Raw genomic sequence first — 26,500 nt, 5'->3', positions numbered from 1 at the left:
TGTGTTCTCTGTGGTTCTAAAGGTGTGTGTTCTGTGTGGTTCTAAAGGTGTGTGTTCTCTGTGGTTCTAAAGGTGTGTGTGTTCTGTGTGGTTCTAAAGGTGTGTGTTCTCCGTGGTTCTAAAGGAGTGTGTGTTCTCTGTGGTTCTAAAGGTGTGTGTTCTGTGTGGTTCTAAAGGTGTGTGTTCTCTGTGGTTCTAAAGGTGTGTGTGTTCTGTGTGGTTCTAAAGGTGTGTGTTCTCCGTGGTTCTAAAGGTGTGTGTGTTCTGTGTGGTTCTAAAGGTGTGTGTTCTGTGTGGTTCTAAAGGTGTGTGTTCTCTGTGGTTCTAAAGGTGTGTGTTCTCTGTGGTTCTAAAGGTGTGTGTTCTCTGTGGTTCTAAAGGTGTGTGTTCTGTGTGGTTCTAAAGGTGTGTGTTCTGTGTGGTTCTCCAGACCCAGCATGTCGGGTCTCCACCTGGTGAAGCAGGGCCGGGACCGCAGGAGGATCGACCTCCAGAGGGACTTCACGGTGGCCTCGCCCGCCGAGTTCGTCACGCGCTTCGGGGGGAACAAGGTCATCGAGAAGGTCAGAGGTCATTTGGTTTATCCATGATGTTTATTTGTCGGCTGATATTCATAAACATGCTTTTAGTGCCGATACCATATTGATTATTCTCATCCGTGGTCGTTTTTCGCAGCTCTTGACAAGGGAACAGAACAAAATGTTTTTATGATATTGCTCAAACCCGTCGGTTGATATCAGCCGTCCTCACGACTTTCCCGCTAACTCTCCGATCGCTGCAGGTTCTCATCGCCAACAACGGTATCGCCGCGGTCAAGTGCATGCGGTCGATCCGGCGCTGGGCCTACGAGATGTTCCGCAACGAGCGAGCCATCCGCTTCGTCGTCATGGTGACCCCGGAGGACCTGAAGGCCAACGCAGGTCAGCGTTTTTTGTCGGGAGTGCGCTCCGAATTAAATCGTAAAAACACAAACTACTGTGAGATTTAACAACCGTTAAGTTCTGGTTGCTCAGGCTAGAAGTAGCCCCTCCCTAAGATTAACGCAAAAAACATTAACAACGCTAATATTTATCAAAGATGTTCAAATCCGAGTTGTCCCGTTAACCTTTGACCTTTGACCCTCGTCTCCAAACAGAGTACATAAAGATCGCAGACCATTACGTCCCCGTGCCCGGAGGGACGAACAACAACAACTACGCCAACGTAGAGCTCATCCTGGACATCGCCAAGCGCATCCCCGTCCAGGTACGACCGGCTGCTGCCGCCGCGGCGCTGTGATGCTAGCCAGGTTGCTAGGTTACGTTAGCATCCTTAACCCATGGGTTGCGAACTATGCATGGGTTCCATAATGGAACGACTGCCTTCTCTGTTTCATTACGGGATCCTTAGTGTGTTTAAAGATGGAACCGAGGGAATACTGTTTTGATAAATAAATGTGCACAGAGAACTTAAATGTAAACGTAATCCTTTACGATAACTTAAACGTAAGTATTTCACTCTTCGGACATGGTAATAACGAGAATGTGTCGTTGGTTTGACTGCGTGAAGAACCTGCCGGGTCCTGGGTTCTAAGGTAGCTCCGCAGGCGACCCAAGGCCCGGGGTCGAAGGTTGAGGAACCTCTGGGTTCTGAGACTTGTGTGTTGTATCTCCTTAGGCCCAATCCCATTTCTACCCCTTACCCCTTCCCCTTATCCCTCCCCCTTACCCCTCCCCCTTGTTTTGAAGGGGTAAGGGGTAAGGGGTAAGGGGGAGGGGAAGGGGGAAAGGGGAAAGGGGTAGAAATGGGATTGGGCCTTTTTCAGACTTTGTTCTGGCTCTTTGCTCCCAGGCCGTGTGGGCCGGTTGGGGCCACGCGTCGGAGAACCCCAAACTACCCGAGCTGCTGCACAAGAACGGCATCGCCTTCATGGGTGAGCGGAGCGTCAGTCGAGTAGAGTTCACCTCGACTCGGCGGAGCATTTTCTTCCTTTCCTTCTTCCTCACCGTCCACCCGTTGTCTTTGCCGTGCATCGTGTGATCCTGCGTGTATTGATTGGTTTGTGTAATGATGGGTTTTTAATCCTGATCGGTTTGTGTTCTGTCCCCAGGTCCGCCCAGTCAGGCCATGTGGGCGCTGGGAGACAAGATCGCCTCGTCCATCGTGGCGCAGACGGCGGGCATCCCCACGCTGCCCTGGAGCGGCTCAGGTCAGCTAGCCCTCCAGCTAACGCTAACCCACAGCCTTAAAGCTAGCCCTTCAGCTAACGCTAACCCACCGCCCTAAAGCTAGCCCTCCAGCTAACGCTAACCCACAGCCTTAAAGCTAGCCCTTCAGCTAACGCTAACCCACCGCCCTAAAGCTAGCCCTCCAGCTAACGCTAACCCACAGCCTTAAAGCTAGCCCTTCAGCTAACGCTAACCCACCGCCCTAAAGCTAGCCCTTCAGCTAACGCTAATCTTTCAGCTAACGCTTACCAACAACCTTAAAAGTAGCCCCTCAGCTAACGCTAACCCACAGCCTTAAAGCTAGCCCCTCAGCTAACGCTAACCCACAACCTTGAAGCTAGCCCTTCAGCTAATGCTAACCCACAGCCTTAAAGCTAACCCTTCAAGTTGCTACAGTCCACTGGGTACCATCAAGTCCTTTAGAAGCTAACCCACACTTAGCTATTCATTATCCTTTAGGAGAGCTAACCTTAGCCCTTTAGCCTACTGTTATCCTTAGGTAAACTAACCCTAGCCCTTCAGCTAACTATAATCCCTAGTGAAGCTAACCCTAGCCCTTCAGCTAACCGTAATCTTTAGGGAAGCTAACTCTAGCCCGTTCAGCTAACTGTAATCCTTTAGGGAAGATAATCCCTTCAGCTAACCATAATCCTTTAAGCAAGCTATGCTATCCCCTCAGGGAAGCTAAACCTACCTTTCAGGAATGCTCAGAGTTCCGTCCCTACCTTCCTGTGTCTCGCAACATAATAATTTACACATTCTTGTTCGGTGAGGCGTTCTTAGTAACTGTTACAAAGTACAAGGACCGCTCTGGCAGCATTGTACCTGACTAGTGGTGATCTCTTTTTACAAGACAGGCGTTTCCAGTTGTAAATTACAGGATGTTTATTTTGTTTGCCTTTTGCTGCAACTAACAATAGACAGGATTTTTTTGTGTGTTTAAAAAGACTATGTGTTTGAGTTACCACTAATTACATTTTATTTGTACAGCCCTTAATCACAGGTACAGTCTCAAAGGGCTTAACAGGCAATACACTTAGTTTATTTCCACAAAATTAACCGTCGTTACATTCATATATTTATCACTATTATTGAGGTTGAGGATGTGTCAAAAATGTCAGAGGGCCTTCTCTGGGCCTCGAGCCTCGGGACTACGTCCTGATGTCCGCTGTGTCTTTCTCGTGGTGTACACGGGCAGCAGTGGCTCAGGAGGTAGAGCGGGTCGGCTGGTCACCGGAAGGTCTCTAGTATGATCCCCGGCTATTCCTAGAGTGTCGAGGTGTCCCTGAGCGAGACGCCTCACCCTGACGGCTCCCGACGGGCTGGCTGTCGCCCTGCGTGGCCGACTCCGCCGTCGGTGTGTGAATGTGTAGTGAAGGGGTGAATGTGAGGCGGTGTTGCGCAGCGCTTTGAGCGGCCGCTGGCTGGTTCGGGAGGCGCAGTACGAATGCAGTCCGTTCACCGTTTCCATTCGAGTGTTGAGGTCGTGGTTCGCGTGTGGCTGCAGGGCTGACGGTGGAGTGGACGGAGGCTGAGCAGAAGAAGAAGCTCATCAACGTGCCCTCAGACGTGTACGAGCAGGGCTGCATCCCCGACGTGGAGGCCGGCCTCGAGGTCGGTACCCCCCCCCCCCCCCCCTCGTCCGCGGTCTACCTGGAGGCATCCTGGAGTGGGATGACCTTTAACCCCCAGCTGCTCCTCAATGACCTGTTTCTGAGAGTCTTTACTGGTAGTGTCTGCAAAATAGTGAGAATCTACACTATAATACTATAGTACTATAATAGATTAGATTCAACTTCTTTGTCATTGTGCCGAGTACAGAGACAACGAATGCAGTTAAAGTAGTAAGATGCAGAGTATGTGCATGTAATGATAATATATATGCAGTGTCTACAGTGGTAATAGAGAAAGTACTAATTATAGGAATGGTAATGATAGAGAAAGTACTAATAGTCGTAGTAATAGTAACAGCATTAATAGTACTGTGTGTGTGTGTGTGTGTGTGTGTGTGTGTGTGTGTGTGTGTGTGTGTGTGTGTGTGTGTGTGTGTGTGTGTGTGTGTGTGTGTGTGTGTGTGTGTGTGTGTGTGTGTGTGCAGGCTGCCGAGGTGGTGGGCTACCCTGTGATGGTGAAGGCCTCCGAGGGCGGCGGAGGGAAGGGCATCCGCAAGGTCAACTGCGCCGACGACTTCCCCAACCTCTTCAGACAGGTGAGTGGGGGCGGGGCTTAGGGCGGAGGGGGTGTGGTCTGGGCCGGAGGGGGTGTGGTCTGGGGTCTCAGTACTTTCAGGTACCAGATGGTAAATATCAATCAGGAGCAAACAATCTCAAGTGGAATTAGAGATTGAACCGGGCCAGTCTGCCGTCTCTGGTTTACGTTAACAGCGTAAACCGAGTTTACGTAGAAAAAATAGGTTAAGAACGAAAAATATGTTTACCCTCAGTTTACTTCTTCACTCATAGCGTATGTACAAAATTATGTTTCCCCTCATAGTCTACGTAGAGAAATTGGTTGACACTCAGTTCAATTTTATGCTTGCCCTCATAGTTTACGTTGAAATATATGTTTACACTCAAAGTAAGACACCGAAAAATTCAGATTTATTTGCTATAAGAATGTAAACCCTAGTAGTGTCCGTCCAAACATCCCCAAACCCCCGGGTTCACTCAGGGGGGGGTCCAACGCTCCATCACTCTCATCCCCACCCCACTGAGGTGCACAGTGTCCCAACCCACCTCTGACCTCTGACCTCTGACCCCAGGTCCAGGCGGAGGTCCCCGGCTCGCCCATCTTCGTGATGCAGCTGGCGAAGCACGCGCGCCACCTGGAGGTGCAGATCCTGGCCGACCAGTACGGGAACGCCATCTCCCTGTTCGGGAGGGACTGCTCGGTGCAGCGGCGGCACCAGAAGATCATCGAGGAGGCGCCCGCCACCATCGCCACCAGCGACGTCTTCGAGGACATGGAGAAGGTACGGCGCCAGGGCTACCACCGTGGTGTTAGGGTGGAGCCTCCACCCTGAGCCTCCACCCTGAGCCTCCACCCTGAGCCTCCAGGTGGAGCCTCCACCTGGAAGCCCAGGTAGAGCCTCCACCCTGAGCCTCCAGGTGGAGCCTCCACCTGGAAGCCCAGGCTGTGTGATCCAAAGTGACGACGACGATGGGTTTCAGAGAGTGTTTGTCTCCTAATATCGTCGTCATAACCTCATAGTTTCACATTGTTTGTCAAGTATTGGATTTTCTTTATTTACATCTGATCGACAATATCCTGTGGTTACCTTACCCCCCCCCCCCCCCATTTAACCTGATAGTATTGAGTTGTCAAGTCCTTTTGGAAACAGGATGGTTGAACGGCTTGAGTGTTCGATTCCCGAACTCCGAATATTACCAGAAAATATTCTGTGCAGAAATACAAATGTTCAATATGCAATATAATCAACAGAAATTATTCAATTATTTTAAAGATATAGATTTTAATTGAAATGTCCATTAATATTGAAAGAATAGTTGGATATGACGCGAATGCACAAAGGAGGAGAACGCTAAAATACTCCACTGAGGTCAGGTGAGGTACTGCAGCATTGTGTTGAGTTCGTCCTCTCCCCCCCCCCCCCCTCTTTAGTGTGCGGTGAAGCTGGCCAAGATGGTGGGCTACGTGAGCGCGGGCACAGTGGAGTACCTCTACGGGAAGGACGGCAGCTTCTACTTCCTGGAGCTGAACCCCCGACTGCAGGTGGAGCACCCCTGTACCGAGATGGTGGCCGACGTCAACCTGCCTGCCGCACAGCTGCAGGTCAGACACACGCACGCATGCACAAGCGCACACACACACACACACACACACACACACACACACACACACACACACACACACACACACACACACACACACACACACACACACACACACACACACACACACACACACACACACACGCGCATGGACACAAACACACATGCATGGACATGCATAGACACACGCACATGCATGGACACGCACTCACACAAACACACACACACACACATGCATAGACACGCGCATAGACGCCTAGACACACAAATGCACAGACATGCACACATGCAGGCATAGACACATGGGCACACGCACGAATAGAGGCACAAAAAAGTACACAAACAAAACGCACACACGCATAGACGCTCGCGCGCACAAGCCTAGACACGCGCATAGAAACACGCATGCATAGACGCACACACACATACATGCGTGCACACACGCATAGACACGCGCATAGACACAAACACACGCACATAGACACGTGCGCACAGACACACACAAACACACACACACACACACAGATAGACAACAACACACACACAGTAATGCACACCATGGTAAACTCGTGTTCCTCACCCACAGTCATGTGTACATGCTCATAAATGGATGCATGCACGCACTCCCTCAGTTACACACCCACACACACACACACACACACACACACACACACACACACACACACACACACACACACCCCCCCCCCCTCCGTCTCTCTGGCCTTTCCCAGTCAGGGTGTGTGTCCGTCTCAGTGGGGCGCCTGTTAGCCACGCGCCGACGCCCCGCCCGCCGGGCCCCCGTATCCATGACAACGGCGTGAGAGGCACCGGGACGAGGGTCAATGTGGCGGTGATGGGTCACGTGGTCGGAGCCGCTGTCGTGTGTGTGTGTGTGTGTGTGTGTATCTGACTGCGTGTGTGTGTAAGGTATTGTGTCGGACTCATTATTGGTGTTTCTGTCCAGCTGTGTGTGTGTGTTTGTGACGCTGTGTGCATAGTGTGCCCCTGACTGTGTGTGTGTGTGTATAGTATATTGTACGCGTGTGTATGTAGGTCAGGGTGTGTGTAGTATATTGTGTGTGTGTGTGTGTGTATGTAGGTCAGGGTGTTTTGAGTTGTGTAATCAAGCAGCAGACCTTTGTCTTCTTCGAGCACGAAGGGGGTCGCACCAAACCACATCTCAGATTGGATACCAATGTTCGCATGTTCCACACGCTCGAGGAGGATGGAGGCTGGGGACTGCGTGTGATGTTATAACATATGTCCCAGGCTGTGGATGCTTGTAGCCAAACCGTACAACCCTATGGGGGTTGATACTGGGAATAGAACTCCCAACCCTGGCACTGTCGATGCCTTGCTCTGCCGGTCGAATAACAGGGAATCAAACACCAAATACATGCCCTACCAGTTCATCGTTACGACCTCCTAGGAATATTTGACATTGTATTTACACGACAACCAATCACCTGTTTTAATTGACTTAATGAGCCTAATTTGTGAATTGGTTCATTAGACTAAACTCTGTGTGTGTGTGTGTGTGTGTGTGTGTGTGTGTGTGTGTGTGTGTGTGTGTGTGTGTGTGTGTGTGTGGGGTCCAGATCGCCATGGGGATCCCCCTCCACCGCATGAAGGACATCCGGATGCTGTACGGGGTCCATCCGTGGGGGGACTGCCTCATCGACTTCGAGGGGCTGTCCACCGCCCCCTCCCCCCGCGGTCATGTGATCGCCGCCCGCATCACCAGCGAAAACCCAGACGAGGTACAGTGAGCAAGGCAGCCTGGGGGGTCGGGACTCTTTAGAACGGATCTTTATGTGTTGTGTTTGTATTCATAGAAATTATTGGGATTATGAATTACATTTTCTTTATAGTGCATTTTTTAATGTATTCACATTTTACTAAGACGTAAGAAATAAATACAAATATCAACAAAATGTCACGTTGAAACCTTAAAAAACATTCAATGTGCGTGTGTCTGTTTGCGTCTGTGTGTGTGTGTGTGTGTGTGTGTGTGTGTTTCCGTCTGCGTTGTGTGTCTGTGTGTGTCTGCGTCTCCATGCGTGTCTGTGTCTGCTTCTCCGTGTCTGTGTCTGCTTCTCCGTGTCTGTGTCTGCGTGTGCGTGTGTGTCTGCGTGTGTGTCTGCGTGTGCGTATATGTTTCCGTCTGCGTTGTGTGTCTGCGTGTGTGTGTCTGCGTCTCCATGTGTGTCTGTGTTTGCGTGTGTGTCTGTGTGTGTGTTTTCCTGCGTTACGTGGGTGTGTGTCTGCAGGGCTTCAAGCCCAGCTCGGGCACGGTGCAGGAGCTGAACTTCCGCAGCAACAAGAACGTGTGGGGCTACTTCAGTGTGGCGGCGGCCGGCGGGCTGCACGAGTTCGCCGACTCCCAGTTCGGACACTGCTTCTCCTGGGGGGAGAACCGCGAGGAGGCCATCTCGTAAGGACACGCACAGAGAGAGACGCACAGAGACACGCACAGAGAGACACGCACCGAGAGAGACGCACAGAGACACGCACAGAGAGAGACACACACAGAGACACGCACAGAGAGACACGCACAGAGAGACACGCTCAGAGAGACACGCACAGAGAGACACGCACAGAGAGAGACGCACAGAGAGAGACGCACAGAGAGACACGCACAGAGAGACACGCACAGAGAGAGACACACACAGAGACACGCACAGAGAGAGACACACACAGAGACACGCACAGAGAGACACGCACAGAGAGAGACGCACAGAGACACGCACAGAGAGACGCACACAGAGACACGCACCGCACAAATGGGAGAGCCACACGCACGTACACTCACAAAGAGACTCACAAAGAGACTCACACAGAGACACACTCGCACTGAAACAGACGCGCACACACACACACACTCACAAAGAGACACGCATCGCACAAACAAAGAGCCACATGCACGTACGCTCACAAAGAGACTCACAGAGAGACTCACAAAGAGACGCGCATGCACACTCGCACACAGACTCAAAATGAGAAAGACGTGCACACACACACACTCACAAAGAGACTCACACAGAGACACACATGCACATCAACTCAAAAACAGACCCACACAAACGCACGGCATCACAAAGAGTCTGAATCACCTTCAGTTCAAGCATTGCTAATTTGGATTTGTTGTTTTCTGAATAACTTGTACATCCCTGAACATTCATACATCTACTGTTGAAAACCTGGGGACAACTAGGGGAGTTCAAGTTTGTTCGCTGATACAGCGAACAAAGGGATCAGAGACATGCTCAGGATATAGAGGGACTGTCTGCTTTTGCTTGCTCTCTTAAACGCTTGTCCTTTAAAGTGTTACATAATGTGTTCCCTGCCTCTGTGAAGCTCAATGAACAGCCTTTCTGTTTTGAGGGTCGCTATTTAAATAAAAGCACCTTCCCTCCAACTCAGTAGCCGCTGACACAACACAGTCAAAGCAAATGCGCCGTCCAGCATCACGTCCTTCACCCTCTCTCCTCCTCGTCTGCGTAGCAACATGGTGGTGGCCCTCAAGGAGCTGTCCATCAGAGGGGACTTCCGGACCACGGTGGAGTACCTCATCAAGCTGCTGGAGACCGAGTGCTTCCAGTCCAACAGCATCGACACAGGCTGGCTGGACCGCCTTATCTCTGAGAAAATGCAGGTACGCCCTCTGTCGCACGCCCTAGGACCGGCTGGAGGCTGGAGACATAGCTGAAGGACCTTCTAGATATAGAGGCTGGAGACATAGCTGAAGGACCTTCTAGATATAGCGGCTGGAGACATAGCTGATGGACCTTCTAGATCTAGGGGCTTGGGACGTAGCTGATGGACCTTCTAGAGGCTGGAGACATAGCTGAAGGACCTTCTAGATCTAGAGGCTGGAGACATAGCTGTAGGACCTTCTAGAGGCTGGAGACGTAGCTGAAGGACCTTCTAGATCTAGACGCTGGAGACATAGCTGAAGGACCTTCTAGATCTAGAGGCTGGAGACATAGCTGTAGGACCTTCTAGAGGCTGGAGACATAGCTGAAGGACCTTCTAGATCTAGAGGCTGGAGACATATAGCTGTAGGACCTTCTAGAGGCTGGAGACGTAGCTGAAGGACCTTCTAGATCTAGACGCTGGAGACATAGCTGAAGGACCTTCTAGAGGCTTGGGACGTAGCTAAAGGACCTTCTAGATCTAGAGGATGGAGACGTAGCTGTAGGACCTTCTAAAGGCTGGAGACGTAGCTGAAGGACCTTCTAGAGGCTGGAGATGTAGCTGAAGGACCTTCTAGATCCTAGAGGATGGAGACGTAGCTGAAGGACCTTCTAGAGGCTGGAGACATAGCTGAAGGACCTTCTAGATCTAGACGTTGGAGACGTAGCTGCAGGAGAGATATTTTGTGGGGTGACGTTGTTCACAGAGAACTAGAGACGCTGATGTTGTTTGAGATGAAGGGTTTTGACGTGTGTGTGTGTGTGTGTGTGTGTGTGTGTGTGTGTGTGTGTGTGTGTGTGTGTGTGTGTGTGTGTGTGTGTGTGTGTGTGTGTGTGTGTGTGTGTGTGTGTGTGTGTGTGTGTGTGTGTGTGTGTGCAGGCTGAGCGACCCGACACCATGCTGGGTATCGTCAGCGGGGCTCTCCACGTGGCCGACGTCAAACTCCGGAACAGCGTCTCCAACTTCCTGCACTCCCTGGAGAGGTAAACCCCGGGAGTATCACATCGTTACCGCTCGATCGGTCCCATCTTAACCAGTCCCATCTGAACCAGTCCCATCTTAACCAGTCCCATCTTAACCAGTCCCATCTGAACCAGTCACATCTTAACCAGTCACATCTTAACCAGTCACATCTTAACCAGTCCCATCTTAACCAGTCCCGTCTTAACCAGTCCCATCTGAACCAGTGACATCTTAACCAGTCACATCTTAACCAGTCCCATCTGAACCAGTGACATCTTAACCAGTCACACCGTAACCAGTCCCATCTGAACCAGTCCCATCTTAACCAGTGACATCTTAACCATTCACATCTTAACCAGTCACATCTTAACCAGTCACACCGTAACCAGTCACACCGTAACCAGTCCCATCTTAACCAGTGACGTCTTAACCAGTGACGTCTTAACCAGTGACATCTTAACCAGTGACATCTTAACCAGTCCCATCTTAACCAGTCCCATCTTAACCAGTCCCATCTTAACCAGTCGCATCCTAACCAGTCACATCTTAACCAGTCCCATCTGAACCATTCACATCTTAACCAGTCGCATCCTAACCAGTCACATCTTAACCAGTCACATCTTAACCAGTCACATCCTAACCAGTCACATCCTAACCAGTCACATCTTAACCAGTCACATCTTAACCAGTCACATCTTAACCAGTCACATCTTAACCAGTCACATCTTAACCAGTCACATCCTAACCAGTCGCATCCTAACCAGTCACATCTTAACCAGTCACATCCTAACCAGTCACATCCTAACCAGTCACATCTTAACCAGTCACCAGTCACACACAAAGACACGGTACTTAGTGAGACATTGTTTCTGTATAGTTTAATGTTGTTGACCTGACTCTAGTTATGACGAGAGATGCTACGTTAAAAAATGTTCCTTCCGCTTCTGGTATCGGTATCGGAACAACTCTCGTTAGGACATGATAACGTGCCGAGTCGTTTAGGGCCTTCATTTCTGCTCCCCCCCCCCCCCCCCCCCCCCCCCAGGGGCCAGGTCCTCCCCGCCCACACCCTGCTCAACACGGTGGGGGTGGAGCTGATCTACGAGGGCACCAAGTACGCGCTGACGGTGACGCGGCAGTCGCCCAACTCCTACGTGGTGATCATGAACAGCTCGTCTGCCGAGGTGGACGTCCACCGGCTCAGCGACGGAGGGCTGCTGCTGTCCTACGACGGCAACAGCTACACCACCTATATGAAGGAGGAGGTGGACAGGTACTACATCACAGCTACACCACCTACATGAAGGAGGAGGTGGACAGGTACTACACTACAGCTGCACCACCTACATGAAGGAGGAGGTGCACAGGTACTACACTACAGCTGCACCACCTACATGAAGGAGGAGGTGGACAGGTACTACATTACAGCTGCACCACCTACATGAAGGAGGAGGTGCACAGGTGGGGGTGATGGTGATCAGATGTGTCTGGAGAGGGCGGAGCAGGGAAGGGAGGTCGTAGATTTCGAAGGGGTGGGGTTATAAGAGAAAGGGGTGGAAGACATTCGACGTAGGTGTGGGTGGTGTTTTAAGAAACATTGAAAGGGATGGATACCTTAGTAATAGCCGTAGTTTGGTGGATGGTGTTATGAGGGATATTGAAAGGGGTGGGGCAAGGTGGGGGGGACATGAGGCGTAGTAGGGGTGGGTGGTGTTAGGAGAGATGTGTTTAGAGGTACACCATGGGGTGGAGGGAGTTGATATAAAATATTAGTAGCGCGTTGTTATTATTAATGTATTGGGAACGGGGAGAGGGGAAGTCGTCGCCATCGATGCAAACTTTAGTCTGAGACATTCATGAGCGTTATTTGCCGTTATTCTACTTCATTTGAGAATGCTCGATTCTGATTGGCTGGGAGGGGTGCATTAATCCGGCATATTGCCCGCTGACTTGTCGGTTCTACTTGCTGCTGACTGAGCACAGTAGATCAATACGCCGCTTGGATCGTTTTCTATCACATACATTTCAAACATGAGGTCCGTTGTAAAAATAAACCTTGTTTAAAAAGGTTTCTAAAATGTGTCGGAAATCTATCAGAGGGTCAGTCGATACATAGTTTTGTTAGTTTGATACGAATGTAGCAACTACGTTATTAAACTAGTGATCAGATGCAGCCTTGTGTGGTTGCTATAGAAACGAGTTACCTACAGCTGAGCTAACGTTATTCATCGTAGTTCTAAAGGGAACTACTTTTCGAGGGAGATGAACTTAAACAGAGTATACATTTAATGATGAACTTAAACAGAGTATACATTTAATAAGCATGCAATACGAATAAGAAAAAGGAAAAGGCTAATTATTAAAGTATTTGAATTGTTTTATTATGTTGGCCGGCGAGAAGTAGAATAAACGGAATAATCACCTCAAGGCAGGGCAATAAACAGTTTGATATGCCCGGCTCGTGGAAGGTTAAGCCGTCCACGAGCCGGGCATATCAAACTGTTTATTGCCCTGCGTTGAGCTGATTATTCCTTACTTAGTTAACGTTTCTAACAGAATCCAGTCCGTCTGTGTTTCGCTCCACCTTAAGCTCAGGAGACAGTCAGACCAAGACCTTTTGTGTGTGTTCCTCTGACTCTGTGTGTGTGTGTGTGTTCCTCTGACACAGTGTGTGTGTGTGTTCCTCTGACACAGTGTGTGTGTGTTCCTCTGACACAGTGTGTGTGTGTTCCTCTGACACAGTGTGTGTGTGTTCCTCTGACTCTGTGTGTGTGTGTGTTCCTCTGATGTCGTGTGTGTGTTCCTCTGACACTGTGTGTGTGTGTACCTCTGATGTCGTGTGTGTGTTCCTCTGACACTGTGTGTGTGTGTGTTCCTCTGATGTCGTGTGTGTGTTCCTCTGACACAGTGTGTGTGTACCTCTGTCACTGTGTGTGTTACTCTAACGTGGTGTGTGTGTGTGTGTGTGTGTGTGTGTGTGTGTGTGTGTGTGTGTGTGTGTGTGTGTGTGTGTGTGTGTGTGTGTGTGTGTGTGTGTGTGTGTGTGTGTGTGTGTGTGTGTGTTCCAGGTACCGCATCACCATCGGCAACAAGACGTGTGTGTTTGAGAAGGAGAACGACCCCACGCTGCTGCGCTCGCCGTCCGCCGGGAAGATCATGCAGTACACGGTGGAGGACGGGGGGCACGTGTTCTCAGGACAGTGCTACGCCGAGATAGAGGTGGGGGGCCGGGGGGAGCTGGAACGACGTGTGTGTGTGTGTGTGTGTGTGTGTGTGTGTGTGATGTAGGATAGTGAGTCTGTGTGTTACGGTGGAGGTGTTGTGTAGTTAGACAGTGTTTTGTCGACTGGGGGTTAAACCCACCACCTTGTGGCTGGGAGACAAAGTGGATAGGTGATGAAGACTGTGATGTGATGTTATAGTACCTGTAGGTGATGATGATGTTATGTGTGACCTCCAAGTGATGAAGATGATGATGTTATGTGTGACCTCCAAGTGATGAAGATGATGATGTTATGTGTGACCTCCAGGTGATGAAGATGGTGATGATGATGATGTTATGTGTGACCTCCAGGTGATGAAGATGGTGATGATGATGAGGATGTTGTGTGTGACCCCCAGGTGATGAAGATGGTGATGACCCTGACCGCGGCCGAGTCGGGGTGCATCCACTACGTGAAGCGGACGGGGGCGGCGCTGGAGCCGGGCTGCGTCATCGCCAAGCTGCAGCTGGACGACCCCAGCAGGGTGCAGCAGGTCAGTGGGGGGGGGGGGGACCCCAGCAGGGTGCAGCAGGTCAGTGGGGGGGGGGGACCCCAGCAGGGTGCAGCAGGTCAGTGGGGGGGGGGGGGACCCCAGCAGGGTGCAGCAGGTCAGTGGGGGGGGGGACCCCAGCAGGGTGCAGCAGGTCAGTGGGGGGGGGGGGGGGGGACCCCAGCAGGGTGCAGCAGGTCAGTGGGGGGGGGGACCCCAGCAGGGTGCAGCAGGTCAGTGGGGGGGGGGGACCCCAGCAGGGTGCAGCAGGTCAGTGGGGGGGGGGGGGACCCCAGCAGGGTGCAGCAGGTCAGTGGGGGGGGGGGGGACCCCAGCAGGGTGCAGCAGGTCAGTGGGGGGGGGGGGGACCCCAGCAGGGTGCAGCAGGTCAGTGGGGGGGGGGGGGGACCCCAGCAGGGTGCAGCAGGTCAGTGGGGGGGGGGACCCCAGCAGGGTGCAGCAGGTCAGTGGGGGGGGGGGGGGGACCCCAGCAGGGTGCAGCAGGTCAGTGGGGGGGGGGGGGGACCCCAGCAGGGTGCAGCAGGTCAGTGGGGGGGGGGACCCCAGCAGGGTGCAGCAGGTCAGTGGGGGGACGGGGACGACCCCAGCAGGGTGCAGCAGGTCAGTGGGGGGGACCGCAGCAGGTCAGTGGGGGGGGGTCTCTGTGTTGGTACGGGTGTGTTGCTATGATCGTGGTGTGTGTCTGTGTGTGTGCGGGGGTGTGTTTGTGTTTGCTTCTATAACAACAACGTGTGGATGGATTGATATGATGTGTTAACCTGTTTGTTGGGTGACAGACAGACAGACAGATAAAGCTACTGTGTGTGTCGATCTAGTTATTGTGTAGATAGATAGATAGATAGGTATTGTGTGTGTGTGTGTGTGTGTGTGTGTGTGTGTGTCTACACATGTATAGATGGATGGATCTATATCCATTCATATAGATAGAGATATATCAATAGAGATAGAGATGGTTAGTATAGGTACTGTGTGTTTATAATGGAGGTGTGTGTCTGGCTGTGTGTATAATGGAGGTGTGTGTCTGACTGTGTGTATAATGGAGGTGTGTGTCTGACTGTGTGTATAATGGAGGTGTGTGTCTGACTGTGTGTATAATGGAGGTGTGTGTCTGGCTGTGTGTATAATGGAGGTGTGTGTCTGGCTGTGTGTATAATGGAGGTGTGTGTCTGGGGGTCCTGCAGGCTGAGCTCCACACGGGGGTCCTGCCGGTGATCCAGGCGGTGGCCCTGCGGGGGGAGAAGCTGCACCGCGTGTTCCACAGCACCCTGGACCACCTGCTGCACATCATGAACGGATTCTGCCTCCCAGAGCCCTTCTTCAGCATCAAGGTCAGCACGCACCGCGGCACACACACACACAGACAGACATAGACACACACAGACACACACAGACACACACAGACACACACACACACACACACACAGACACACAGACACACACACACACACACACACACACACACACACACACACACACACACACACACACACACACACACACACACACACACACAGAGACACACACAGACACACACAGACACACACACACACACACACACACAGACACACACAGACACACACACACACACACACACACACACACAGAGACACACACACACACAGAGACACACACAGACACACTCAGACACACACAGACACACACACACACACACACACACACACACACACACACACACACACACACACACACACACACACACACACACACACACTCCGGACTGACATGAAGTATCATAATGTCTTAAAGAGCTGCTTTATGAATAGAGATTATGAAGGTTATTACGCATGCTGACCTGGTTCTCTCCTTGTTCCCTCGTGTGTCTCCTTGCCCCCTTGTGTGTCTCCTTGCCCCCTTGTGTGTCTCCTTGCCCCCTCGTGTGTCTCCTTGCCCCCTCGTGTGTCTCCTTGCCCCCTTGTGTGTCTCCTTGCCCCCTCGTGTGTCTCCTTGCCCCCTCGTGTGTCTCCTTGCCCCCTCGTGTGTCTCCTTGCCCCCTCGTGTGTCTCCTTGCCCCCTCGTGTGTCTCCTTGCCCCCACGTCTGTCTCCTTCCCCCCCTCGTGTGTCTCCTTGCCCCCTCGTCTGTCTCCTTGCCCCCTCGTGCCCCCCCCCCCAGCTGAAGGAGTGGGTGGAGCGTCTGATGAAGACCATGCGGGACCCCTCCCTGCCGCTGCTGGAGCTGCAGGACATCATGACCAGCGTGTCGGGTCGCATCCCGCCCGCCGTGGAGAAGGCCATCAAGAAGGAGATGGCCCAGTACGCCAGCAACATCACCTCCGTGCTCTGCCAGTTCCCCTCCCAGCAGGTGATGCTCACTCTCTCTCTCTCTCTCTCTCTCTCTCGCTCACTCACTCACTCACTCACTCACTCACTCACTCACTCACTCACTCACTCACTCACTCACTCAGCTCACTCACTCACTCACTTCACTCACTGTCACTCACTCACGTCACTCACTCACTCACTCACTCACGCTCATTCTCTCACACACGCACGCTACGCACGCTCATTCTCTCACACACACGCACGCACGCTCATTCTCTCTCTCTCACGCTCCTTCACTCGCTCACCCACTAACTCACTCTCTCACCCCCCAATGGTCTCCTATTAATTGTGTACAGTAATGTTGTCAGGCCTTTGTTTAAACATTAAATGAAATGAATACTATTATTTGTACTCCGTAGTGACCTTATGGATGAGCTTAGACCACTCCTCCTATAGAGGTATCTCCAGTGTCTCCTAAACAATGTCTATATTTATATATACATACATAAATAAAGATATAGATAGATAGTGGTTCTCTACAGACCAACGTTAAAATGTTAATGTGTGTATGGAAGTGATGATGATAATGTAACGAGATGATGATGGTTACATGACGTTATGATATGACCTAATGAAGATACTGGTAATCCTGTGATGTGTGGTACTGAGACATTAACCATGTGTTGGGTTCCTCAGATCGCCAACATCCTGGACAGCCACGCTGCCACGCTCAACCGCAAGGCGGGACCGGGAGGTGTTCTTCATGAACACACAGAGCATCGTGCAGACTGGTGCAGAAGTACGCACACCTCTGCTCCGATCACCGTTTACCTTCGGGGCGTTTAGCGGACGCTTGCGATCACGTACATTTGTCAGAAGAATTAATAAACAACGATATAGTCGCTGTCGGTACAGTAAGGATGTTCATAGAACAAGTGCCAAGCTCGAACAATCGCTAGCTTAACCGTTCCCCGTATACTACACAGATAGCTAGGATAAGATGCTACACAATGCTAAGGACTATTTTTAAGTGCCAGGATGTTCAACATACAATAAGTGTATACCGTCTGACTAGGACTGGACTTCCTCTATTCTCGTCTAACTTAGTCAACGTGTGTGTGTGTGTGTGTGTGGTGACGCGTGTGTGTGTGTGTGTGTGTGGTGTGTGTGCGCGTGTGCGTGTGTCCAGGTACCGCAGTGCGATCCGGGGCCACATGAAGGCAGGTGGTGATGGACCTGCTCCGTCAGTACCTGAAGGTGGAGGTGCAGTTCCAGAACGGTAACTACGTCACCCGTCAACACACCTGTGTGACTCTGTGATGTCTCGTATGGGGCGGCGTGTGGCTCAGGAGGTAGAGCGGGTCGGCTGGTAACCGGAAGGTCACTGGTTCAATCCCCGGCTCCTCCTTAGTGAGGTTTGATCTAATCGCTTGCATCATGTTGCGTTTAGGCAGAGGTGTAATTACTCTACATGTCCACACGATGGTGCTGGTGGACAACGAATTACTCTACTACCTTCAGCACTTGCCTTGAAAACTAAATATTAATGGCGTGCGTGTGTGTGTTTCCACAGGGCACTACGATAAGTGCGTGTTCGCCCTGCGTGAGGAGAACAAGGGAGACATGTCCAACGTGCTGAACTACATCTTCTCCCACGCCCAGGTCACCAAGAAGAACCTGCTGGTCACCATGCTCATTGTAAGTTCATGTGTTCATCTGACGTTAGTGCGCTCATGTGTTCATCTGAGCCTCGTATGTTCATGTGTCCATCCTGCTCATCGTAAGTTCATGCGTTCGTCTGAGCCTAGTACGTTCATGTGTTCATCTGATCCTGGTTCATGTGTTCATCACACTCATCGTAAGATCATGTGTTAATCCAAGCCTAGTACGTTCATGTGTCCATCATGCTACTCATCATTAGTTAGCGTGGTGATCTGATCTCGGTATGTTCATGTGTTCATCTGATCCTGGTTCATGTGTTCACCGTAATCATCATTAGTTAGGGTGGTGATCTGATCTCGGTATGTTCATGTGTTCACCGTACTCATCATTAGTTAGCGTGGTGATCTGATCTCGGTATGTTCATGTGTTCATCTGATCCTGGTTCATGTGTTCATCATGCTACTCATCATTAGTTAGCGTGGGTGATCTGATCTCGGTACGTTCATGTGTTCATCACGCTCATCTTAAGTTCATGTGCTCAGGACCAGCTGTGCGGTCGCGACCCCACCCTGACTGACGAGCTGATGGCCATCCTGACGGAGCTCACCCAGCTCAGCAAGACCACCAACGCCAAGGTGGCGCTGCGAGCCCGCCAGGTCAGACCGGACTCCACCGCACCGTCACCCACCTACCTCCCTCCATCACCTCCACCTCCTCAGCCCCGCCATCACCTCCACCTCCTCACCCCCGCCATCACCTCCACCTACCTCCCCTCCACCACCTCCACCTCGCCATCACCTCCACCTACCTCCCCTCCACCACCTCCACCTCCTCAGCCCCGCCACCACCTCCACCTCCTCACCCCCTCCATCACCTCCACCTACCTCTCCTCCATCACCTCCACCTCCTCACCCGCGCCATCACCTCCACCTACCTCCCCTCCATCACCTCCTCCTACCTCCCCCTCCACCACCTCCACCTCCTCAGCCCCGCCATCACCTCCACCTACCTCCCCCTCCATCACCTCCACCTCCTCACCCCCTCCATCACCTCCACCTACCTCTCCTCCATCACCTCCACCTACCTCCCCTCCATCACCTCCACCTCCTCACCCCTCCATCACCTCCACCTACCTCTCCTCCATCACCTCCACCTACCTCCTCTACCACCTCCTCCACCCCCCCACCAGCACCACCCTTAATCACCACCACCATCACCGACCTAGCTCCCCGCCATCAACCTCCACCCCCCACCTCCACCTCCACCTCCACCCTAACTCGACACGCCCATCAGCGACTTACCTTCCACTGCCACCACCTCCCCCCCCAACCACCACCTCCACCACCGCACCACCACCACCACCACCACCACCACCACCACCACCACCTCCACCACCACCCCCTCAGAGATCAAAGCCCAGATGAGACCGCGTGGGGATGCGATCCATAACCAGTGATTTGTGTCCCAGGTGCTGATCGCGTCCCACCTGCCGTCCTACGAGCTGCGCCACAACCAGGTGGAGTCCATCTTCCTGTCCGCCATCGACATGTACGGCCACCAGTTCTGCATCGAGAAACCTCCAGGTAGGGGGTGGGTCTTCTCCCAGTAGGGGATGGGGTCTTCTCCCAGTAGGGGATGGGGTCTTCTCCCAGTAGGGGGTGGGCTCTTCTCCAGTAGGGATGGGGTCTTCTCCCAGTAGGGGATGGGGTCTTCTCCCAGTAGGGGTGGGGTCTTCTCCAGTAGGGGATGGGGTCTTCTCCCAGTAGGGGATGGGGTCTTCTCCCAGTAGGGGGTGGGCTCTTCTCCCAGTAGGGGGTGGGGTCTTCTCCCAGTAGGGGGGTGGGGTCTTCTCCCAGTAGGGGATGGGGTCTTCTCCCAGTAGGGGGTGGGGTCTTCTCCCAGTAGGGGATGGGGTCTTCTCCCAGTAGGGGATGGGGTCTTCTCCCAGTTGGGGATGGGCTCTTCTCCCAGTAGGGGATGGGCTCTTCTCCCAGTAGGGGATGGGGTCTTCTCCCAGTAGGGGATGGGGTCTATCTCCCAGTAGGGGGTGGGGTCTTCTCCCAGTAGGGGATGGGGTCTTCTCCCAGTAGGGGATGGGGTCTTCTCCCAGTAGGGGGTGGAGGTCTTCTCCCAGTTGGGATGGGCTCTTCTCCCAGTAGGGGATGGGGTCTTCTCCCAGTAGGGGATGGGGCGCCATTAACACGGGTTGATTACAAACATTGTAATTAGGGTGGTCTTCCTAAAAGATTCTAAAGATCGTTCTCCCCTCAGACTCACGCTCTCTCTGTCTCCCGTCTCGATCTTCTCTCTTTCTCTCTCAATAGAAACTCATCCTGTCGGAGACGTCCATCTTTGACGTGCTTCCCAACTTCTTCTACACAGCAACCAGGTGGTGAGGATGGCAGCACTGGAGGTAAAGACCCATCGCTGATCATCTCTCTCTGTGTCTCTCTCCCTCGCTCTCCCTCTGAAGTCTGGTTCCATGCATGTCCCGTTTCTCCCCTCTCCTCTGGCGCCCCCTGCTGGTGAGCAGGTGTACGTGCGCAGGGCTTACATCGCCTATGAGCTCAACAGCGTTCAGCACCGGCAGCTCCGCGACAACACCTGCGTGGTGGAGTTCCAGTTCATGCTACCCACCTCCCATCCCAACAGGTACACACACACACACACATACGCACAAACATGGACACACACGTACACGTATACACACACAGGTACACACACACGACACACATCGATCTGAACACGCACAGGAGTGAGGTATATGGAGACACACACACCTGCACACACCTGCATCAGATCTCTCTCACGCACGCACACACACACACACACACACACACACACACACACACACACACACACACACACACACACACACACACACACACACACACACACACACACACACACACACACTCTCAAACATAGATGCACATACACACGTACGCAGGTGTGTGTGTCTCCATGTACCTCACTCTGTTCGTACAGGTACACTCATTCGCCTCCCTCCGTATCCTGCTTCTATCCCAGTTTGTGGCATCGTGGAAGAGACCCAGTTCTAGTATATCTGTTAGTATAGTATATCTGCTCCATAAAGAAGACATTCGTTGAGGATGTATCCCATACTTCCTACAAAGAATGTTTGTAGGAAAACAGGATACCAGGAACGACTGGTGAGAATGCTGTATTGATTAATCAAACAGCCGATTTGACAGATTAGTCTAATTCCTGATTGAAAAGCACTTTCAGCACAGTAGTCGCAGACAGTTCAAGGTCAGAAGTATTTTGGTTCTTTATCTGTTATCACTTTTAAAGTGTGGCGGTATTTCTTCCATGCTGCTATGAATGAGTGAACTCCCCCTAGCCATGCGGCAATAAACCCGTTTATGCTCTTCATAAAACAAAAATATGACCATGCCAAATGATAAAAGATATATTCAAACAGAAGTTAAATCATTCACTACCTCCTCAAGTGTGAGGCCAGACAAGCTGGTAAATCCTTTATGCTAAATAACTCAACTCGTGTTATTATTGTTATTATCATATTATATTCAATTTGAATTGGTCTCGTCAAATCCTGGTTAATATTCACCTTTTATCTAGAGTGGAATATCTGTGAAGCTGCAGCCTTCCTCCTCCTCCTCCTCCTCCTCCTCCTCCTCCTCCTCCTGTGACCCACTGTCTGTGATTAGTGTGTTCCTTCTCATAGATATGTTGTGATTAGTGTGTTCCTTCTCATAGATATGTTGTGACTAGTTTATAACCCCCCCCCCCCCCCTCCTCAAACGCCGCCCCCAAGCCATCGCATGCGGCCCGTGTCATGTGTCCGCATTAACCTGTCGTGATTGGCTCCTTAGCAATCACAACCAGGAGTGTGTGTGTGTGTGTGTGTGTGTGTGTGTGTGTGTGTGTGTGTGTGTGTGTGTGTGTGTGTGTGTGTGTGTGTGTGTGTGTGTGTGTGTGTGTGTGTGTGCCTGTGGATCCACCAGGTTGGAGGTCGATGAGTCGTAACGATCCACTAGGGGTATCACGAGTGGGGCAGTGGCGTTGAACTACCCATCGTGCAACTGGGTGGACTCTCCCACTTGTGATGTCACAAGTGGACCCCGAGATGGCTTTTAAACGGCTCGTCACAGCCAATCGACCCCCCAACCTGGTGGTGAAGGAGGGGCCGTTTAACATGAAGAGCGGAACCCCCCCCCCCCCCCCTCTCGTTCAACACCTGCTTCAATGTGCCCTTAAACATTCTACACACATGCGCCGCGCACACACACACACACACACACACACACAGTGTCCGGCTGATGCCTGCCACTAACTCCATGGTAACTGTTATGATGTTTGATTGCAGAGGGAACATCCCCACACTCAACAGGTATAGTAAACTTCTTCCTATTCCAGCTAGTCTGTAGCCGTAGGCTTGACCCAGTAGGCTAGCTAATCACTATGTAGCACTAGCTAATCAGTAGGCTAGCTAATCAGTAGGCTAGCTAATCACTATGTAGCGCTAGCTAAGCAGTAGGCTAGATAATCACTATGTAGCGCTAGACCTGACCCAGTAGGCTAGCTAATCACTATGTAGCGCTAGTGACGCAGTAGGCTAGCTAATCACTATGTAGCGCTAGTGACGCAGTAGGCTAGCTAATCACTATGTAGCGCTAGTGACGCAGTAGGCTAGCTAATCACTATGTAGCGCTAGTGACGCAGTAGGCTAGCTAATCACTATGTAGCGCTAGTGACGCAGTAGGCTAGCTAGTTGCATGATCTTTACAAACGCCACGTATGTATCAGTGTGTAGTACTTATGTTTGTCTGTGTTTGTTGGTATAAAGTAAAGGTCCATATGTGTTTCCTCATTAGTATGGACCCGGACATTTATAGTATAGTACTGGGTGAAGCCATAATGTGACACGAGTCCGTCAGAAAGTGTGTAAAATAAAGGAGAACTGTAATAGTGGCCAGTATACTGTGGTGGTAGGGTGTCTGACTCCCGGCGCCGAAAGGTACCTGGTTCAAATCCCCGATATCCGCAGCCTACACTGTAGGCCTCCTTCAGATTCCCGTGCCTACCCTTCCCATCCATTCACCGTCCATCTCCTCTGGAATGGCGCGTCTTCTCCAGTTTAACTGGAGGCCGATAGGCACAGCAGTGTGTACCGCTGTGAGTGCTCTGACCCGTCTGCCTGTCCTCCCAGGAGACTGTCTGTCCCCATACTGGACGGCAGGAGGGCGTCGGAGGGTAAATTGCGGAGCATACAGCAGTATGTTAGCATAGACGAGGCTAACGCGGATAAGGAGACTGAGTCAGACGCAGACAGGTTTGGACCATTCAGAACCCTTCTCTCGCTCTGGGACAATCAGGGAACTAACACGGAGCGTTCTGGGAACTCTCGAAACCGTCAAGGGCTAATATGGTTACTTAATTTGGTTGTTTTTATCATTTGTGGTGAGGGAGATTCTGCGGTGAGGGTCGCTCTGAGGCACTCTTGAGTAACCTTCTGCGATCATCGCTTCCTGGGGTGAATTCATTGAATTCTTATCGTGAATCTGTGGTTTTCCTACTCTCTACTGACCCGTAATTCACTCTTAATTCAACCGTAAGGGTCTTTAAAGCGTGTGACTTTGCGTGTCCCGCACTTCTAAACGCCCGAAGTTCCCCTATTCAACCACCAGGTGCGAGGCTGATTGGTATTTACACGACATTTCACAAACTATCCACTTGTGACCTCACAAGTGGGTGTCTGCTGGATGGATCCGCACACCAGTCGGTACCGTCCAACAAGAGTGGGACCGGTTTGTGGGTCTATCCACGCACCACTGAGCTGGGAGATGTAGAACTCCTGGCCGTGATGTCACACGTAGCTAGATTGACCATCAGCGCCTACCTGGTGGTCAAACGGACACCCCCTGTAGAAGGAATCCAAAGCCTTTCTTGGGATGGGAACCCGACAGAGCTCAACGAGAACCAGACCGCAGGATCTGGTGAATCTGGCGGTCGCGGTCTGTTCGTACTCACGCCTTCTCCCTCTCCTTCTCCTTCTCCTTCTCCTTGTCTTTCTCCTCCTTCTCTTTTTCCTCCTTCACTTTCTTCTCCTCCTCCTCCTCCTTCTCATTCTCCTCCTTCTCATTCTCCTCCTTGTCTTTCTCCTCCTTTTCATTTTCCCCCTTCATCCTCCTCCTCCTCCTCCTCCTCCTTCTCCTCCTCCTCCTCCTCCTCCTCCTCCTCCTCCTCCAACAGGATGTCCTTCTCCTCCAACCTGAACCACTACGGCATGGTGCACATGTCCAGTGTGAGCGACGTGCTGCTGGACAACTCCTTCACCCCGCCCTGCCAGCGTATGGGCGCCATGGTGGCCTTCCGCTCCTTCCAGGAGTTCACCAAGTCAGTGCAAGTCAACCCTAATCCAGGCCGCCCCTTGGGCCAGCCTAACATAACAGCTTATGTTTGTGCTTCTGCTTTGTGGTTTCATTGTTTGCTGAAACTGTTTGTTTAATTTGTAGAATCATGACATCATGAGTTGATGCGTTGCATAGTTCGGCTTTTGGCGCTTTTTGAAAAGATTTTACCCGGGCTACACGTATTACCTGGGGGGTGACCGTGGATCTGTCTTTCTGTCCTGCAGGAACATCGGAGACGTTCTGAGCTGCTTCTCGGACTCCCCGCCCCCCAGCCCCACCTTCCCCGAGGGGGGGAACCCGGTCCTGTACGGGGAGGACGACGTCAAGGTACCCAGCACAGAGAGTTAGCATGTACAGGTAGCCGTTTAGGGCTAGAAGTTTGCAGTTCATATTTAGCAGTTGATAGTTAGCATTTATCAGTTTGCAGTTAGCAGTCGACAGTTAGCAGTTGAAAGTTGATAGTTGACATTTAGTATTTGACAGTTAGCAATTTTTTGCTAGCAGTTGACAGTTAGCAGTTGATGGGAAGCTCCCCTCTCAGACCACCAGAACCCTACAAGAGGGTGTCCGTGCGGTGGTGAAGTCAGACTGTTGTTTCCCCCCCCAGAGCATCGTGGACGAGCCCATCCACATCCTGAATGTGGCCATCAAGACGGACAGCGACATCGAGGACGACGGGCTGGCCGCCATGTTCCGGGAGTTCACCCAGTCGAAGGTCAGCTGATCGGCCTCTTCCTCTCCTCCTCCTCCTCCTCCTCCTCGTTCGCTCGAGACACTGTATCCTCACCCTCGCTCGGCCGTCTGCTCTTCTCTCGCCCCGCAGAAATTGCTGCTGTTCGAGCACGGCATCCGCAGGCTCACCTTCCTGGTGGCGCAGAAGGTAGGCGGTCTCTGCATGTCCACGGAAACCCCCTCCCTCTGTCCTCCCTGTAGGCCGTTCTGAAGAGCTCTTTTGAAGAGCTCCCGTTTGGCAGCTAGCCTAATCTCTGAAATCACCACTAACCACTGAATTACCCTGGAATGTGCATGCGAGTGTTCCTGTTTCAATGCAGTAGCACTAATTGCTGGTGTGTGATCTGAAATTTTGCCTTCCCCGTACGCTTGCCTCTCCCGTTCCTCCCGTCTCTCTGCCTGCTCTGCAGGACTTCAGAAAGCAGGTCAACTGTGAGGTGGACCAGAGGTTCCATGTGAGTATGTTCATGGGGCCGGGGAAGTCAACAAAACCTTCCTCAAAGACGCATGAGTTGAGGAAGATCCTCTTTCCATCAGCCGAGATGCATCAATATTGAAGTCTCCATACCTCTGATATATGTGTCACTACGTCCCCCGGTTAGAGGAGCAAACGTTTTGTAGGGATTCAGATTTTTACCGTCAGGTAGTAACGTTTCAGACCCCCCATTCCCCCTCCTCCTCCTCCTCCTCCTCCACCACCACCGCCGCGATCTCACAGCGCGATTAGCATTCACTCCTCCTCTCCGACATAAGCACCTCCTCACGGCCTCTCCTTGGTGGTGCAACACGCTCTGATGATAATGACGGAGGATCCAAACCCCGGGTTACGCCCTGAAGACGCCTCCGCTCCGCCGCCTCCACAATAGAGCCGTGATTTCCCCCCGACCGCCGTCTGATGAGCCGTAATCGCCGCCGCCGCCGCCTGAAGCCCGCGCTCAGCGAGACCGCCGTACGCCAGCAGCCGACTCACCCTCGCCGACCATTACCACGCACTCA

General features: G+C 52.0%; 1 protein-coding gene across 1 annotated transcript in view; it reads left to right on the top strand.

Moving 5' to 3' along the window:
- LOC132461076 (acetyl-CoA carboxylase-like) overlaps positions 1 to 26,500 on the top strand; it is a 62,289-nt gene that overhangs the window by 5,650 nt on the left and 30,139 nt on the right. The window contains 35 exon segments of the mRNA XM_060056153.1: positions 431 to 563; positions 782 to 920; positions 1,136 to 1,245; positions 1,831 to 1,912; positions 2,090 to 2,188; positions 3,715 to 3,821; positions 4,306 to 4,416; positions 4,969 to 5,178; positions 5,829 to 5,999; positions 7,597 to 7,758; positions 8,269 to 8,432; positions 9,503 to 9,653; positions 10,574 to 10,677; positions 11,703 to 11,930; positions 13,726 to 13,876; positions 14,279 to 14,413; positions 15,613 to 15,759; positions 16,564 to 16,752; positions 17,409 to 17,456; positions 17,458 to 17,501; positions 17,893 to 17,935; positions 17,937 to 17,991; positions 18,286 to 18,410; positions 18,917 to 19,030; positions 19,843 to 19,947; positions 19,949 to 19,957; positions 20,699 to 20,747; positions 20,750 to 20,787; positions 20,908 to 21,026; positions 22,726 to 22,749; positions 24,612 to 24,755; positions 24,997 to 25,099; positions 25,380 to 25,487; positions 25,596 to 25,652; positions 25,915 to 25,959. Coding sequence (XP_059912136.1) covers positions 431 to 563; positions 782 to 920; positions 1,136 to 1,245; positions 1,831 to 1,912; positions 2,090 to 2,188; positions 3,715 to 3,821; positions 4,306 to 4,416; positions 4,969 to 5,178; positions 5,829 to 5,999; positions 7,597 to 7,758; positions 8,269 to 8,432; positions 9,503 to 9,653; positions 10,574 to 10,677; positions 11,703 to 11,930; positions 13,726 to 13,876; positions 14,279 to 14,413; positions 15,613 to 15,759; positions 16,564 to 16,752; positions 17,409 to 17,456; positions 17,458 to 17,501; positions 17,893 to 17,935; positions 17,937 to 17,991; positions 18,286 to 18,410; positions 18,917 to 19,030; positions 19,843 to 19,947; positions 19,949 to 19,957; positions 20,699 to 20,747; positions 20,750 to 20,787; positions 20,908 to 21,026; positions 22,726 to 22,749; positions 24,612 to 24,755; positions 24,997 to 25,099; positions 25,380 to 25,487; positions 25,596 to 25,652; positions 25,915 to 25,959 — 3,823 coding nt within the window.

Source organism: Gadus macrocephalus, chromosome 7 (assembly GCF_031168955.1).
Source record: "Gadus macrocephalus chromosome 7, ASM3116895v1".
Classification (NCBI taxonomy): Eukaryota; Metazoa; Chordata; class Actinopteri; order Gadiformes; family Gadidae; genus Gadus; species Gadus macrocephalus.
This window is presented reverse-complemented; position numbering and strand designations above follow the sequence as displayed.